At 44.3% G+C, this 15,488-nt stretch overlaps 1 protein-coding gene across 1 annotated transcript in view; it reads right to left on the bottom strand.

Annotated features, from left to right (window-relative positions):
• Tpo (thyroid peroxidase) overlaps window positions 1-9,045 on the bottom strand; it is a 74,102-nt gene extending 65,057 nt beyond the window's left edge. Inside the window, exons 1-2 of the mRNA XM_045143509.1 lie at window positions 8,952-9,045; window positions 3,453-3,537 (exon numbers count right to left, since the gene is read on the bottom strand). Coding sequence (XP_044999444.1) covers window positions 3,453-3,537; window positions 8,952-9,045 — 179 coding nt within the window. The remainder of the gene's footprint in view (window positions 1-3,452; window positions 3,538-8,951) is intronic.
• Window positions 9,046-15,488: the final 6,443 nt, after the last annotated feature.

Here is a 15,488-nt window from a genome sequence, read left to right as displayed (position 1 = left end):
ACATTCGAGGCTACTGTGGGATGTAAATTCAAACTAGTACACCTGCAAGGCTAATGACCTCAATTCAATTCCCCAGAACCCATATAAAGCTATATATACAGAGTAATGCTTGCATCTGGAGTTTGTTTGCAGTAGCTGGAGGCCCTGGTGTGCCCATTCTCTCCCCTTGCTCTTTCTCTCCAAATAAATGAATAAAATATTTTAAAAGTCTGATATAAACCATTATACACCTGGATAATTCTTTAGCTCTGAGACTTCTAGGAGTGTTCCCAATATTACTGAAAGCAATGGGGTCTTCTATGCTCTCAGAAGGCCAGGCGGCATAATTTTCTGTAATCCTGTTGTCTAGCCTGGTCCATCTCTGAGATTGACTTTACTCTTTACATAATTTTAAAAAATATTTTATTTTGATTTTTTTGACAGAGAAAGGGGGGGTGAGAGAGAGAGAGAGATTGAGTGTGGGTGCTCCAGGGCCTCCAGCCACTGCAAATGAACTCCAGACACTTGCACTCCCCCCGCCCAGCATCTGACTAATGTGGGTTCTGGGGAATCGAACCTGAGTCCTTTGGCTTTGCAGGCAAATGCCTTAACAGCAGTGACATCTCCCCAGCCCTCTTTACTTATTTTTTAACCAATCTTATTTTCCCCTCCTTCCCTCCTTCTGCCCACCTCTCACTTTTTTACTTCTCTGCCTTTCTTTCATGACAGAAAAGGTCGTGGATTCCATGTTCTCCATAGACTGCCCTGGTGGCAGGCTGAACCTCTCAATCTCGACCATTAGGCTCAAAACCCACATTTGCAGAATGGAGTCAGAGGCCATTTGTTAACTTCTAAAATAGATTCATTTATCACAGTGATTCAGGCCTCCACTCTGTGAACAATGTCCCTTTGTCCTGACATTAGTCAGAGTTACAATGGAAAGCAGAGTGGTTGGCATCCTAGGTAGAGACAGGCATCTGGAATTGTTCCTGCATCTTGCTGCACTTAGACAGAACCTTTGGCAAGTGCATAGGTCAGGTCTGGGCCTGAGTAGGAGGCCTCTAGGTTTCCTCTTCCCAAGGGTGTCTGCTGGTTAGGGAACTGACCATCTGGTTGTCACTGGGATTCCACATGGCTGAGAATGTTGAGGTGAACATGTGCCTTCACACGTCCTGATGCTTGGATTCCCATAGATTCCAGTCCCCACAGAAGGCTTTGTGGTATGAAAAGTGGACCTGCCTCTGCAGTCAGGCTTACTAGAGTGGTGGACAGAGTGACATCATCATGGGCAGGAGAATGAGATGCTATGGCACGCATGTTTACAGGACACCATATTGTGACAGGAGAGATAGATGTCATGGGAGGACCATGTCCCATTGGTCTGGGCTGCTTCCCCAAGTCTTGTAAAGACACAGAGCCCGACCACCTCAGCTCCAGGCTGACGTCTGAGGGTGTTTGGAGGATGGCCAGCTTTGTGCACAGCAAGTAGGTCTCCTAGTAGAACCCCTTCCTTTCTCTGGAGCTGGGCTCCCTTCCCAGATCCATGAGCCACATACCCATGCCCTCCTGAAGGACTTTGCTCCTTTCATAAAATGCAACACAGGCTGTGCGGCTGCCCCTGTCCCCTGTGCTTTGCACTGTGAGCCTGGTCCCACAACTTGCCGCAAATCGGGAGCTCTGACTGCCGTGAGTGCGGATGAGGTCCTCTGTTCTGAACAGGAGTCCAGACCCTGTCTGGAGCCCCATGGATCCTGGAAAGCTAAGGAACTAACATGTGTGCAGGGTGGGACCACTGACCTTCCTGTCAGCTGTCAGTGACAGCAGGGCCGTGGCCTATGACTTCACGGTGCTGCTCCACATGGTGGGAGCCATAGTGGTGAGCAAGTGGAATGAGAGTCCACCTCTGCTTTTAGGGTATGTGTGTAATGTGTGTGTTTGTGCACGATTCCGTGAGTGTGCGTGTGTGCCATAGTGTATGTGTGGACCATTCCAGGTGTTCCTCACGTTGCACCATGTTTGAGGCAGAATTTCTTGCTCACTGCTGTGTTCTCTAGACTAGCTGATCCGTGAGTTTCTAGGCAGTTCACTTGTCTCTGCCTCCCTTCTAGCTACAGCATCCATCTTTATGTGAGTGCTGCAGATTTGAACTCAGGTACTCATGCTGTGTGACAAGAACTTTCTCCACTGAGCCATCTCCCCAGCTCTTATCACTGCTTTCACTTCTCCCTTTTGAAGCTTTCAAGCAACCAGGTATGTTTTATGGTAGAAAATGTTTTGTTAATATGAAAACCGACTCACTGATGATTTCCTCCTTCTAACCAACCCCGACATTATTTGACTAGATATCATGCCCTCCTGAAATCAGTGCCTTGCTCAGCTGTCAGCCTTTGCAGAAGAAAGTGAACTTCTTCGAGTAGGTAAGGTCCTAGTATCTACTCAGCATGTCTTCACAGAATGGGCATAGTGTTTTAAAAGAAAATTTTTATAGAGAGAATGTTATTTGTGAGTCATAGAAAGGAAAATGTTTCAAAAAAAAGTTTTCTCAATTAACCTATCCAACAACCCTACACATTTGAAAGCTACCAGCCCTATCTGTAGGATCAAAGCATTGATTTCGCAAGGACCCATATCCCACAATAGATAAAATAACTGATTGGCAACTATATTAGTCAGCTTTTGCCTGCTCAGACAAAATATCTGGCAAACATAAGTTCAAGGGAAGAAGAACATATTTCAGCTCATAGGTGCGAAAGGAATGGTGGCAAGGAGCTTGAAGCAGAGCCAGTCACATTCAACCCACAGTGAGATATAATGTAGCTTTTAGTCAATTTTCATCAACACGACAATCTCATGAGGGCAAAGCTAAGCATTGTATGGATGTTATTTGATAGCATGAAACCCTTGATATTGGTCTCTGTTCCAGATTATATCAGGAAGAACGATGGACAGACTGACATCTCTGTTCTTCTGTGAGGTAGTCTTTTGGTGACATCACAATGGCCAGACACTGGCCCAGGCTCCAGAGCACCCTTTTCTCTTCATCTGCCTAATCCCACTTTCTACCAGACATCATTCAGCCTTTACTATAGCTTCACACAGGGCATTTGAACTAGGTACAGGTTGGAGAGTTAGATCATAAGCATTGTCTCTGGCTTCCTTCCTTCCTTCTTCCCTTCCTTCCTTCCCTCTTCTTTCATTCCCTCCATCTCTTCCTCCCTTTTCCCTTCCCTTACTTTCTTTCTTTGCAATATTGGGACTTGAACCCAGGGTCTCATGCATACTAGGCAAGCACTCTCTCATGGAGCTATATCCCCAGCCCTTGCTGTGACTTTCACTGAAAGGTTGAGATTAAGCATTGGTTAGTCAGTCCCAAGATGTGACACTGGTGGTGTGACTTATGTCACTGAGTGTCAATGACTTACAAAGTGGGGTTCTTGGGCCATGACTGGGAGTGACAGTGAAACTGAGTTTACCTTTTCATGGTGTGGTAGACAGCATTATCCACCATGAGCCGGCTTGCTTCCACAACGCTGAGAACGTGTGAATTTTTAGCCTTCCCTGAAGGATAAAATGATACAATTAGAACAGGATCGCAGTGGGTAACTCCTAGCTTTGTTTTTTTCCCCTCAAAGTCCAGTTCCATGCAGTGACAACCACGTGGCCTCTGGGGCCAGCAGGTCTGTCAGGTGGTGGCCGGTCAATGCATCTCCGTGACTACAAGGAAGTGCACCAGCAGAGTCACCCAGACCTCATTCCTCAGCTGTGCTGATCATCTCAGCTGGCTCTGAATAACTTTCCTTGTGACTATTTCCTTTCCTTGTAACCAGTGGCAAAACCTGTAATGAAGTTTATCTACTACTTGTGTGTTTAGCTGCAGAAAATGTTCCCACTGTATGAGCAGTTCCCAACAGAGCCACTCAGCGTATTTTGTCCCTTTGCTCCAGGGAATGCTTAGCAGTTCAGGAATCCCTAGGATAGGTCTTCCCCAGAATTCATTAAGGGAAATAGCTCTTTCTAGAAGTGAATGGAATATATTAATGTATTTGAGCATTAATAGGAGCCTAAAACTAAAACAACTTGTGAAGAGGTAAATTTCAATATTATTGAATTAAGTGGCACTGCATATTGAAGATACCACATAATGAGTAAGCCTGCAGGGCCCAGCACCTGACAGCTTCTGTCCTCAGTGGTGACCTGGTGACTTTCTTTCCCTTTTTTTGTTTTTAAAAATATTTTATTTATTTATTCTGTTTTTCTGAGAGAGAGAGCAAGAAAGAGGCAGATAGAGAGAATGGGCGCACCAGGGCCTCTAGCCACTGCAAATGAACTCCAGATGCATGTGTCTCCTTGTGCATTTGGTTTACATTGGTACTGGGGAATTGAACCCGGGTCCTTTGGCTTTGCAGGCAAGCACCTTAACCACTAAGCCATCTCTCTAGCCCTGACCTGGTGACTTTGCAGAAAGAAGCAGCAAAGGGATAGGAAGCTGTCAGAGGGTTTGAGACACTTCAGAACCAAGGTACCCCAGTCCTTACATGGGGTGCAGTGAATTCAAGAGCCTTACTCACTTCCTCTTACTTTCTTCTAAGTCTACTCTATCCACCTGACTCTCATTTCAGTCACTGGTCAGCTATGCCTTTGTTAAGTGGGAACATCACCCGCCCCTGCACTGGGTGGACACCATGGATCTTTCTCTAGTAGGGAAATGGTAAGCCCGAACTCACAACTCAGATCTGTGTTCAGGTGCTTCTGAGATGCTATTGCCAAGTGACCTGGGGGCTCTGTGTTGTGCCCAGTACCCCCACTGTCCAGCTCTCTGTTCAGGTCTCAGTGTGGAAGGCTCAGGGTGCTGGAACTTGTTTTTACAACTGTGCAATGCCTGCCTACCCTAGCCTCAGTTTCTGACCTCTCTTCCCCATGGTCTCCTCCAGGTGTTACCCTGCTGGCATCTTTGGCTCGTTTGGTGATCATTTCTCTTATTCTCTCCCAAATACCTATCTTCGACTTGGACTTCTCTCCCAAGCTCATGACACTTCCTCTGTCTCCACCAGTGTTCATGGCCTTGGATGTTTATCTGTAGTCAGCTTCTATCAAGAAACTGGCAGACGTGTCCCCTCCCTCCATGCCTCTTGTGAAGTTCTGCCTCTCACAGCAGCTTTCTTCTGCCAAGTGAGAGGAGCTATGGCTGGCCCCTCCTATCTACCCTTTGCTCCCACTATCATCCACATGGCTTTCCAAACACAGTCCTGCTGGGCTATGCCTCCCCTCACAGTATAGATGTCCTGAAACCCCCAAGATGACATCTAGACACATGGTCATTGGGGCCTTTGCAGTCTATCCAGGATATATTTTTATATTTCAAAGCTCTGGTTTGACACCAAGGTACCAACATCCAGGTGTCAACTCCAGATGTGAGGAAGAGCTAGCTTTGCTATCTGTCACCCTACTGATTGTCAGGGCAAATTCAGCTGATCTGGCTGGCTAGGACAGTGTCCCCTTCCTCCCTAATGGCTCCATGTGTGTCCTTCACCAAAGAGCATAGGACCAGTCTTCTGTCAAGAGTTTACAAATAGCTGTTCTTTCCTGCTAGAACCTCCAAACAAGCTCTCAAGAAGTGTCAACCTCAGATTTCCAGCTCATTTCCTCCTCCTTAATCAAATCTTGACCTCCTTACTGTTATGGAGCAGAAGAAAATGTCCCTCACTGTATCCTCTGTGCATGGCACACTGCGAGCTCCTTGAGGGCTGGACCGTGCGGTCTCCTCCTCTTTAGCACATAATATCAGAAGGGACTTAATTGATCACATATTGCTTTTTTATATTTCTTTTTAGCTTTTAAGATGTTTATTTATTGATAATTTTTGTACACAGATGTAGTATAATTTCTTTATATTCATCTTCTGTTGTCCCCTCCCTCCCATTGAACACTTTTACCCAACCAGTTCCGCTTCTATTTTGATGTTTCTTTTTTCTTCCCCTTCCCTTCCTCCCTCTCTCTCTCTCACTATCTTTCTTCCTTCTTCTTTCTTTCTTACTGTGACCCACTGAGTTTAGTTAGGGATGTTTGCCTGAGCATTGGTTAGAGATTATTTACCAGAGCATGAGCAACCCACCAGTGGCTACACCACTGAAGAAAAGTCTCCCCTCTCTAAGTAACCATTAACTGTTAATAGCTCCTCAGGGACAGGTTATGAGCCTCTAACACCCATGACATAACGTGCATGAGCCCAATCTTATGTGGATCTTAGTCTCTCATTTCTTGTACTACAACATATTTTATTTAAAGAAAAAAAAATCATAGCGTTATGTATTATTTTCTTCAAATTTTATCTGTAAGTCTTTTTTGTACCATTGATCTCAAATCTCAAATAATTTAGATAGATTTTAGTTAATTATGTCTTGGCTGAACAGAGATGACTCACCCATCTGTAGTAGAGGAAAGAAACCTTCCTGTCTGTTCTTTTTCTCCCCTTCTCTGTCTTTGCTAGATTAACTTTCTGGGACAATGTAAACTCACCAGACAAAAGAGGGATAAAAAAGAGAAAAGCTGAAGTTCATTGTTCAGTGTGTCCTCTAGGAACCTCATACACACAAAGGTGTGTATCATCTTCGCAAAAGGCACCTCAGCTCAGAGCAGTGACAGAGAGGGAACTGAATGTGGCCTCCCAGGGGACAGTTGTGGGAAGGCAGAAAGCTACAAACTGTGATGGATTTCTGGAGACAGCCTGTTCAGGTCTTCCAGGCTGGGAGGGGAGGAGACACTTTGTAAATGGATTTTCCGGACAGCAGGGGGAGGCAGAGAGCTTTTCTTGCAGTCTTCTTAGCACCTTCTGCTCAGGATTAGCCCAGGAGACAGGCTTGCTGGTGCTCTGCATGATCCACTGGGAGAATTTGAACTTGGCTTCTAATGTTTTGTTTGTTGTTGTATTTTGTCCATAAATGAAAGAGAAATTTTAAGGTTACTTGACTCTTTCCCTGTCGAGTAGACACCACCTGTCTCTTGGCCTTCATGCACATCTTTTGAAAGTGTCCTCTGCTGATAGGTGCATTGGGCCCCAGAATCTCAACCCAGAATATTCATAACTGGAATTCAGGAAGCCATTACCAAGAGTACACTATCTTTCAGAAAAAGAAGGAAGCTACCTGACTTTGAAATTACAAAGAAAACTGAAATGGAACAGAACAAGAAAGAAAGCCAACATCTCCAAACTTCAAAGGACACCAGGCTCCTGAGAGTCACCCTTGACTAACTCTGACTGCTTGGTTTTTGCTCAGAGCCCTGTGAGGACCCTGTTACAATGATGCCTCCTGAAACCCAGTGAACTGGAACAGACTTGCCAACTTTCCTTTGTCAACACACTTCTTCTTTGGGCTGGCTTCCCAACTCCTCCAAATCTGTAGGCAGTCTTTTTCACACTGTGCATTTGCATCTTGTTTTTTTTTTCACAGCCACACTGGCTGGATAACTTCACATTAACCTTCATTTTGTACAAACCCTAGAAGCACATCTCAGTCTGCTGGAATGAACCCATAGGGCTTTTCAAGAAAGGAATCATAACCAATTTTTCTTAGACCAACAGTGGTCCTACATATCAATTGCAGGCGATAGAATGATTGGCATGGGGGAGTTATGGTCACTTTTTATTAAGCATTTAAAATGACCACCCACTTTTGCTTTTTCCAGTATTTCTGGATTCAATGCAATCTCTATGTCAGTGCCTGTGGTGGGCAGTTTTCCAGTTGTCTTCATTTGCAGGTGGACCCAGAGTGTTGCATGCCCACCAGACCTGGTTCAGGAAGCAAGAAGCAAGGGATGCTGAAGGTGGAGAGGAAGGAGGCTCTCCTCAGGACCTCTTGTGTCTGAGGAGGGTGACAGGGAAGCTTCAGGATGATCATAGGCAGTCAGAGAAATTAGGCAGAAGGTGGCTCCTAGCAGAAGGCAAGGCACGATTTGAATAAGGATGCCCACAGTGCAAGGGCTGAGCCCTGCGTGATGAGAGGTCTTGGAGTCCGGCTAGTGTCCCCATTGTTTTGCCTCAGTGGAGCTTGATCTTGGGTCAGGAATGCCACTTTTCTTCCCTTTGCCTTATTTTCCCTTTTCCTTCTTTTCTCTTCTTTCATTTCTCCTTTCCTTTCCTTCTATCCCTCATTTCTTCCCTCCCACTCTCTTACCCTTCTTTCTCTATTTTTCTGATTATTTTAACCACCTCTCAGTATCTTTCTTCACATAAATTGACATGGCAGGTTATTAATTCCAGAAACTGTACCAGAGGTATTTAAATAAGGATGATTTTGTAAGAAAGGAATATATGCACAAATAAAATGAAAATGCTTATTTTATAACAATAAAATGAGTTTTTTTAAACAAAGAATTATGCTTTAATCCCTTTTTTGAACTTTTTTTTTTTTTTTGATGTTTGAGGTAGGGTCTCACTCTAGCTCAGGTGGACCTGGAATTCACTATGTAGTCTCAGGGTGGCCTTGAACTCATGGTGATCCTCCTACCTCTGCCTCCCAAGTGCTGGAATTTAAGGCATGCACCATCACACCTGGCTCTTTTTTATAAACTTAAAAAAAGATTATTTATTTATTTGCAAGGAGAGAGAGAGAGAGAAGAGAAGAGAAGGGAAGGGAAGGGAAGGGAAGGGAAGGGAAGGGAAGGGAAGAGAAGAGAAGACAGAGAGAGAATGGGCATGCCAGAGCCTTTACCACTGCACACGAACTCTAGATGCATGTGCCCCTTGTGCATCTGGCTTATGAGGGTCCTGGGGAATTGAACCTGAGTCCTTTGGCTTTGCAGGCAAATGCCTTAACCACTAAGCCATTTCTCCAGCCCTATTTTATCCTTTTAAACTCAAAAATTACATTTTCTCTTTGAAAAGCACAACTAATACAATAGAGGGGCCTCAGGGGTTCACAAAACTGCCATAGTACATCCTTTACAAGGTCCAAAGACCCTATCTTGTTACTTACCCCGCAGGAGCTCTCTGCCTCTCATCACAAAGGGGAAGAAAACTGTGGTTCCAGCCACAACCAGCACAACAACCAGGACCACAAGCCCCCGCATCCTGGAGTTGAAGTGGGGACAGAGCACACAGACACTCAGCAGTAGGCAGGTACAACTGCTCCATGCACCTCCACACACTTCCCAGGCCTTTCTCATGAGTGGGCTCTCTTGAATTAAGGGCTGTGACTCCCCAGAACCAAAGAAAAAATGACCACAGGCCAAACACTCCTGCTCCCCTGTTTGTCATAAAGTGACACAGAAGCATCTGACAGCTCTAGTCCCCAAAGTACCTCATGAATGACCTCTTTTAATCCACACTCACATCCCAAGTCTGTCATAGTCCAGTCATGTCCCACTGGAATGATTCCAGCATAAAGCCATTTTAACTTACTAGATCTTTGCTCTTTTAGGCTTGTGACTTCTTGATACTATTTTCGAACCCCTGACTTTGCTAAGTAGAGAGTTACTGACTAGAACTTCCCAAGCAGCGTAAGTCACAGTAAACGTAGCAAGCTTATCAGAATCAGACTTGTGTGACCCAGGGCACCTGACCAACAGTTCGTGGAACATGACATTTTCTGTCCATTGGTTTGGCTGTGGAATATCCCCACACAAACCAGCAATGGCCTCTTGCAGACAACTTTATACCTTTCATAGATTTCTCTTAGAAAATGAGTAAAAACAGTTTTATAGCCTGACCTTTTCTTCTTCTCAGCTGAGGAGGCAAGTTTGCGCAGTTGGGTGCATTCTTCCTTTGTCACCTAACTTCCAATGTGCGAACTTTTATTGCCTTCCAGGATTGGCTTCCCAGCACATATAAACAAACTCTATGCTCTGATGCCCACTCAACTCCTTTAGGGAGTGGCTCCCATTTTCTGTGGCCATAGATGTGTCTGCCAAGTTCTTCTATGTCCTGGCTGGTCAGAAAGAAGGTGCCTCACAGTTAAGGACCTCATACAGTCTTACCACTGTCTGTGTGATCCAGCAAGACATGGAAAGAAACATGACACACTGAGCAAGAAGACACCTACTATAATCTTCCCCTTTAACACTTGCACTTTCCCCTGTCACTTTTATGAGATAAATACCGCATGAAAGAGAAGTTATGAGTCCTGCAACATCAGTCGGATGGGTGTTTAGGAGTCCTATGACAAGTGCTGGCAACCTGGGGTCATAACTGAGCATCTGTGAACCTTCAGGGTTCTTCTCCCTGGAAGGCTTCTGTCCTGGTGTGCCTTTCTTGATCTGTAAACTTGTGTTGGTCCCCACACACTGTCCACACTTGGGGAGGTAGGGAAGATATGGAGTACTCCACTTCTGTCCAGCTCAGTAAAACTCATCTTAAATTAACCTAGGTCTGAAAAATGAAATGAAATACTGGATTCAAATTTAATTAATTTTCCTTATAAAATTTGAATAATTATTTGGGTTTGTTCAAACTTAAGCTTAGGTCAGTAGGTAGTCTGCCAAATTACATGTTAGATAAAAGACATATAGAAAAGGCTTTAATTGACAACTTGAAGAAACAGACCTACTGCTACATGATTCCCACTTTCCCCAGTTAACAATGGCAGCTTCATAGTCCAGATGTTTTAGCTTATGAGGCAGGAGCTTGAGTCTGTGGTGACCTTGGTCTATATAGTTCCGTGCATCTCAGTCTATGAGCACCATACAGTGTCCAGGTGGAGTCTTGTATTATTCATCCACCCAGCCATGTTCTGATGCTTCGCTGGGCTCAAGGAAGTCCAGTTGCCTGTATGCCCAGTGTCCATGATACGGTGGCACAAGCTTGTGGTGATAGAGAAGCTTCTGCGGAACAGCAGACAGCAGCTGTTCTCCACACACTCTAGGCCCCAGTCTAGCCAGGCTTCTTCTCAGCATGATTAGTTCCCCTGACCTCTAGACATCTTGCCCACATTGCTCTAGAAGTGAAATGTAATTACAGTTAAGGTGTTGTAAAGTCTTCACAAAACAGCAAAGTAGACGAACCAAGGAATTTAATGTCAAATTCTTGTGTCACTGGGGAGTTTTTTTTTCTTAGGTTCACCATTCTTGGTGTCTATCATATTCATGTATTACAGGAATTACTTGAATAAGGCTGAAGTTGCTTATGGTAATACTCTGTGCTCTGCTTTGGGCCCACTGTGCTTCCAAGTAGCACCTGCCCTCAGTGAAAGCAGGCACTTTCCTTCAGCACTGGGCTGGAGAAGGAGCTAGTCTCTGTGCATCATGGCTGATGCTAGTAAAGGCAGAGTGCGGGCACACAGCACCCATGTGGTATATGCATGTCTGTGTGTAGATGTATGTGTATTAGGGACATGTGTGTGGAGGCCAGAGAAAGACATGAGATGCCCTTTTCTTTCCTATCACTCTTTCACCTTATTTTCCTGAGACAGAATCTATCACTAAGCCTAGAAATTTCTGTTCTTTGCTTACTTAAAGACCAGTAAGCCCCAGTGAGCCTTTTGTCTCTGCTCTCTTCAGCCACTAGGATCCCAAGCGTGCATGGCTATGCTGAGCTTTTCCTGTGATCCCGGGGATCAAACTCAGGTTTTTGCATTTGTACAGCAAACTCTTACCAGCTAAGCAATAATCCTAGTTTCTTCATGAAATGCCTGGTATGTTCTTACTTGTAGTTCTGCGCAGCAATCCCTAACCCAGGAAGCAGCTACTTCCTCTCTAGGGGCCATACACCTGAAGCTGCCCCAGCATCAGTTTGGATACCCATGGTGCTCCCTTGGGCAGGGAGAAGTGGAAAGCAGAGAGCCAGGTGGCATTGACTGGCTGTTGCAGGGACCGACTCAGGACTGCTGGCAAGCGGCTGCTCCTGGAGAGGGCAAGCTGATCACAGTCCTGGCCTAACTGCCCTGGCTTGACGTCAGAAGTTCACATTGAGTATGTGTCTCCTGCGGCTGCTCTGTGAAATGAAGAGCCCTCATAGGTCTCACCTACTGGCTTAGAGATAACCTGTGAGTGGAAGTGGCTTAGAAGAATGGTAAAAATGAATGCATCGATCTTGAGAAGAAAAAAAAAAACAAAAAACTATAAGACACAGTGGCTGTTCTTAAGATGATACATGTGTTACACAGTTTGTAAAAACAAAGAGGGCTGCACTTTCAAATAGCACTAAGATAATTGTCTGTTGTCTTTGAGAGCCCCAGACTGGTGTCCCCTAAATGTGGCAGTGAGCTGCAGTCTTGGTAGTGCCTTGAGTCCAAACTTCTGGTGTGACATGCCTGTGGTGAGGACAACTGTAATGAGAAGACACTTTCTGGTCCTCAGCATCTTTCTAAGGCTGATTTGAAATTGATGGAGCCCATAAGTTTTGCAAATATTAATGTAAATACAATCAAAACTCCAAAAAGATGCACCTAGGGGAGCATTCATCCCAATGCCTGAAAGTTGATCATACATTCCTACGTGCCCTTCACAAACTTCTGCTACACCACCCATCTTCCTTTATTACTTGCTGTGTCTTGCTCAACATCAGTCTATGCCTCTGAACCTCCATTGGGAGGAAAGTAAATTTCCTGTTACCCAATTTAACACATTTATTGAATGGTGCAATGACATATAAATTCATACTGTGTTACTCCCAGGTCTGCATTCTTTAACGGACAATCTGCTCAGAACTGCCCACTTCATTTGAGCAGGTCCTGCCAACTCTTTTTCCCCTTAAACTTTAGGTCCCTTCTTGGTCCACCCTCCTCTCCATTGTGGACAGAAGAGAAGAAGCTCAGATTTCCACTGGGGGTGGAAGACTGTCTCTGTGCTGCAAGAAATTCCTAGGGGTAGAGTGAAGATGACAATCACATTTGCTGCTTTTTACCCAGTGCTACCAGTGGCTCCCCTAGAGTGAGATGATAGACACCAGGATATCCACAGGTCCCTGAGCTCTGAAAAATGCAGGTAGAACTATGATGAACAGGACATCAGAGGTCTAGATCAATCCAGATCATTGTTTTCCCAGGGGTCACGGAGGCTGCAAGCCATGAGTGGTGAATTCCAAGAAAATTGCTTTTCAAGCCAGGAAGGCAGGAGGCATCAGGTGGGTGGTATCACATTTCTCAGCTAGGTTCTTCAAATGTTCAAAGACAGCCTGAGTCACAGACACAAAAGCATGACATGATTGAAAAGAAATAGACACATTTTGAGGTTTTAAAAGAAACATTATGTTCCCCACTTTACCCAGGTTCAGTATCATTAGCTAATATAAAAGGCTAGAGAGATGACTGGAGGCTGGGCAGATGACTTAGCAGTTAAGGCCCTTGCCTGTGAAGTCCAAGGATCCATGTTTGACTCTCACGATCCCACATAAACCAGATGCACAACGGTGAGGCAAACACGTCCACTAGGTGGCACAAGCATGTGGAATTTGATTTCAGTGGAGGAGGCCCTGGCATGCCAATTCTCTCTCTCTCTCTCTCCCTAAAAATAAAAATAAACCTGTAACCCTATGTCAGAATGTCGTCCTCCCCCCCCAAGAACATCTCTTTGATCTGAATAATGCAGATCAATACATGGGCTTGAATAATTTTTAGAAGTGGACTGAATATCACCAGACAGTTCCCAATTTGTAAACATATCACTTACTCAAGGAAAACAAGCAGACATTGGGTCCTTTAGTTAGATATATAACTCAATCAATCCAAGGAAACAACAAAAGCCACAATGAAAATGAAATACTGCAGGAGACAGCTTTCTGGGTTAGGCAGACCAGGAAAAGAGCCTTTGGCAATACAAGATGGCAGGCAATAGCTTCTCCCTTTTCCTGGCCTGGAGGAATTGTCCCTGACCACTGCCTTGGTGGGCTTGGCCTGGTGAGCTTCCTGAGACCTACCCAATCAGCATCTCCCACCTTCACTCAAGCCAACAATCACCCACACTGGGCTGGCAGGGTTTCCCCTTTCAACAAAGGTTGTTTCCACAGAAATTGTGTTTTTTTTTCCCAGCTCTGGAAGCCCTTTTCTTTGCTTCTCCCCTCTTCTTTTCCTTTTACTCTAAAATAAACTTTATTTTTCTAAAAATATTTTCCTATCTCTTAATTCCTTAATTGGCAGAGAATACAAACCCAGTATCCCTAGATGCTATCTATAAAAATGGATAATTAATGCTGCTTATAGCAATTACAGTTTGAGAGAATCCATGATCTCTTGTTACATAGATTTGGTTGAATTGTCTTGTCAGTAAAACAGATAAAAAGAACATGAAGTTCTAAAAGCAAATCCTGATTTAAGTTCAACTCAGTTGACTTTATGTTGACTCAGCAAAATAAATGGCATGTATTTCATCTTGGATTCAACAAATAATTGTTGCATACCACTTTAGACCCAACTTTTGTGGCTGACAGGCACAAATGTGAATAAAATGTATTCACTGTCTTTGTAAAACTGACAGTCTGGTAAGGAGGACAGAGAAACACATCATTTACCCATATGATGTTCTCCCCTGAGAATCTTAAGAGGTGAATCCTCTGGAGCAAAGAAGTGTTATTTGATTACTGACATGGCAAGAAAGGCATGGGGGTGGGATAACAAGGAGAAGGAAGAAAACTCAAGGAGCAGAAAGAGTTCTGGGCATGTACGTAGTTTGTATGTATGAGCAGATGGATAGATGGGGGTGAATCGGCGAGTGAATGGTTAGATATGAGTGGATGGATGGGTAGAGATGGACATCTGAAGGCATGGATAGATGTGTAAGTAGACAGATGAATGGATGGGTGGAAGAATAAGAGGTAGGTGACCAGATGGAAGAGCAGACTGGTGCATGTGCAAGAATTGGTGAACAAGTGAAATAATGATCACGTAAATGACACATTTAATGAGCTGTCTGGATTACTGTGAGAATACTTTGTAGGAAAAGAGCAAGAGACTCAGTATAACACTAATAGTTTTAGGTAAAAAAAAGAACTAATTATGAAGAAGATTAATTCTCTATGATAAAATTTAAGGAGTAGGAGCAGAAAGGCACTTAAAAAGGGATTTTATTTTTTTCTCAAATTGTGTGAGGTTTTTGTAGCTGTAACACATGATTACAAAGAAAGCTGTCTATGTTTTTGCAAAAGACAAAAGGAATTTTAAAGCAGATCTCCTTATACTTGAGCATTAGTGACCGACTTTCCAGGACACGAGGGGCGCTGGGTGAGAGGTCAGTGCTCTCTCTCTCGAGTCAAGTCACACCTGCACTAAATGCCAGCACTGGTTTTGTGGAGGAATGGAGCAAATTCACACACTTTCCTTAAATACCTTTCCTGGGTAGCTTCATCCATCATGACAAGGGTCTTTGCAAAGCCATGTCACAGATAGTGTGCTTTTAAATAAACAGCTGTCTGCAATTCCTTACATTTTTTATAACTCTGACTGACCTTCCAAAATAATACTTGGGAAATAAGCATTGCAAAGCCAAGAAGCTCCCACATAAAGCAGAGAGGAAAAGGGCCTGTTGAGATTACGTTGTGCCATACTCTGTCAAACATTGCCTTCAGTCTGTGCCTCACCCTGAAT

Source organism: Jaculus jaculus, chromosome 2 (assembly GCF_020740685.1).
Source record: "Jaculus jaculus isolate mJacJac1 chromosome 2, mJacJac1.mat.Y.cur, whole genome shotgun sequence".
NCBI classification, from domain to species: domain Eukaryota; kingdom Metazoa; phylum Chordata; class Mammalia; order Rodentia; family Dipodidae; genus Jaculus; species Jaculus jaculus.
Note: the sequence above shows the minus strand (reverse complement) of the source record. Positions and strands in the feature narration are given on the sequence as shown.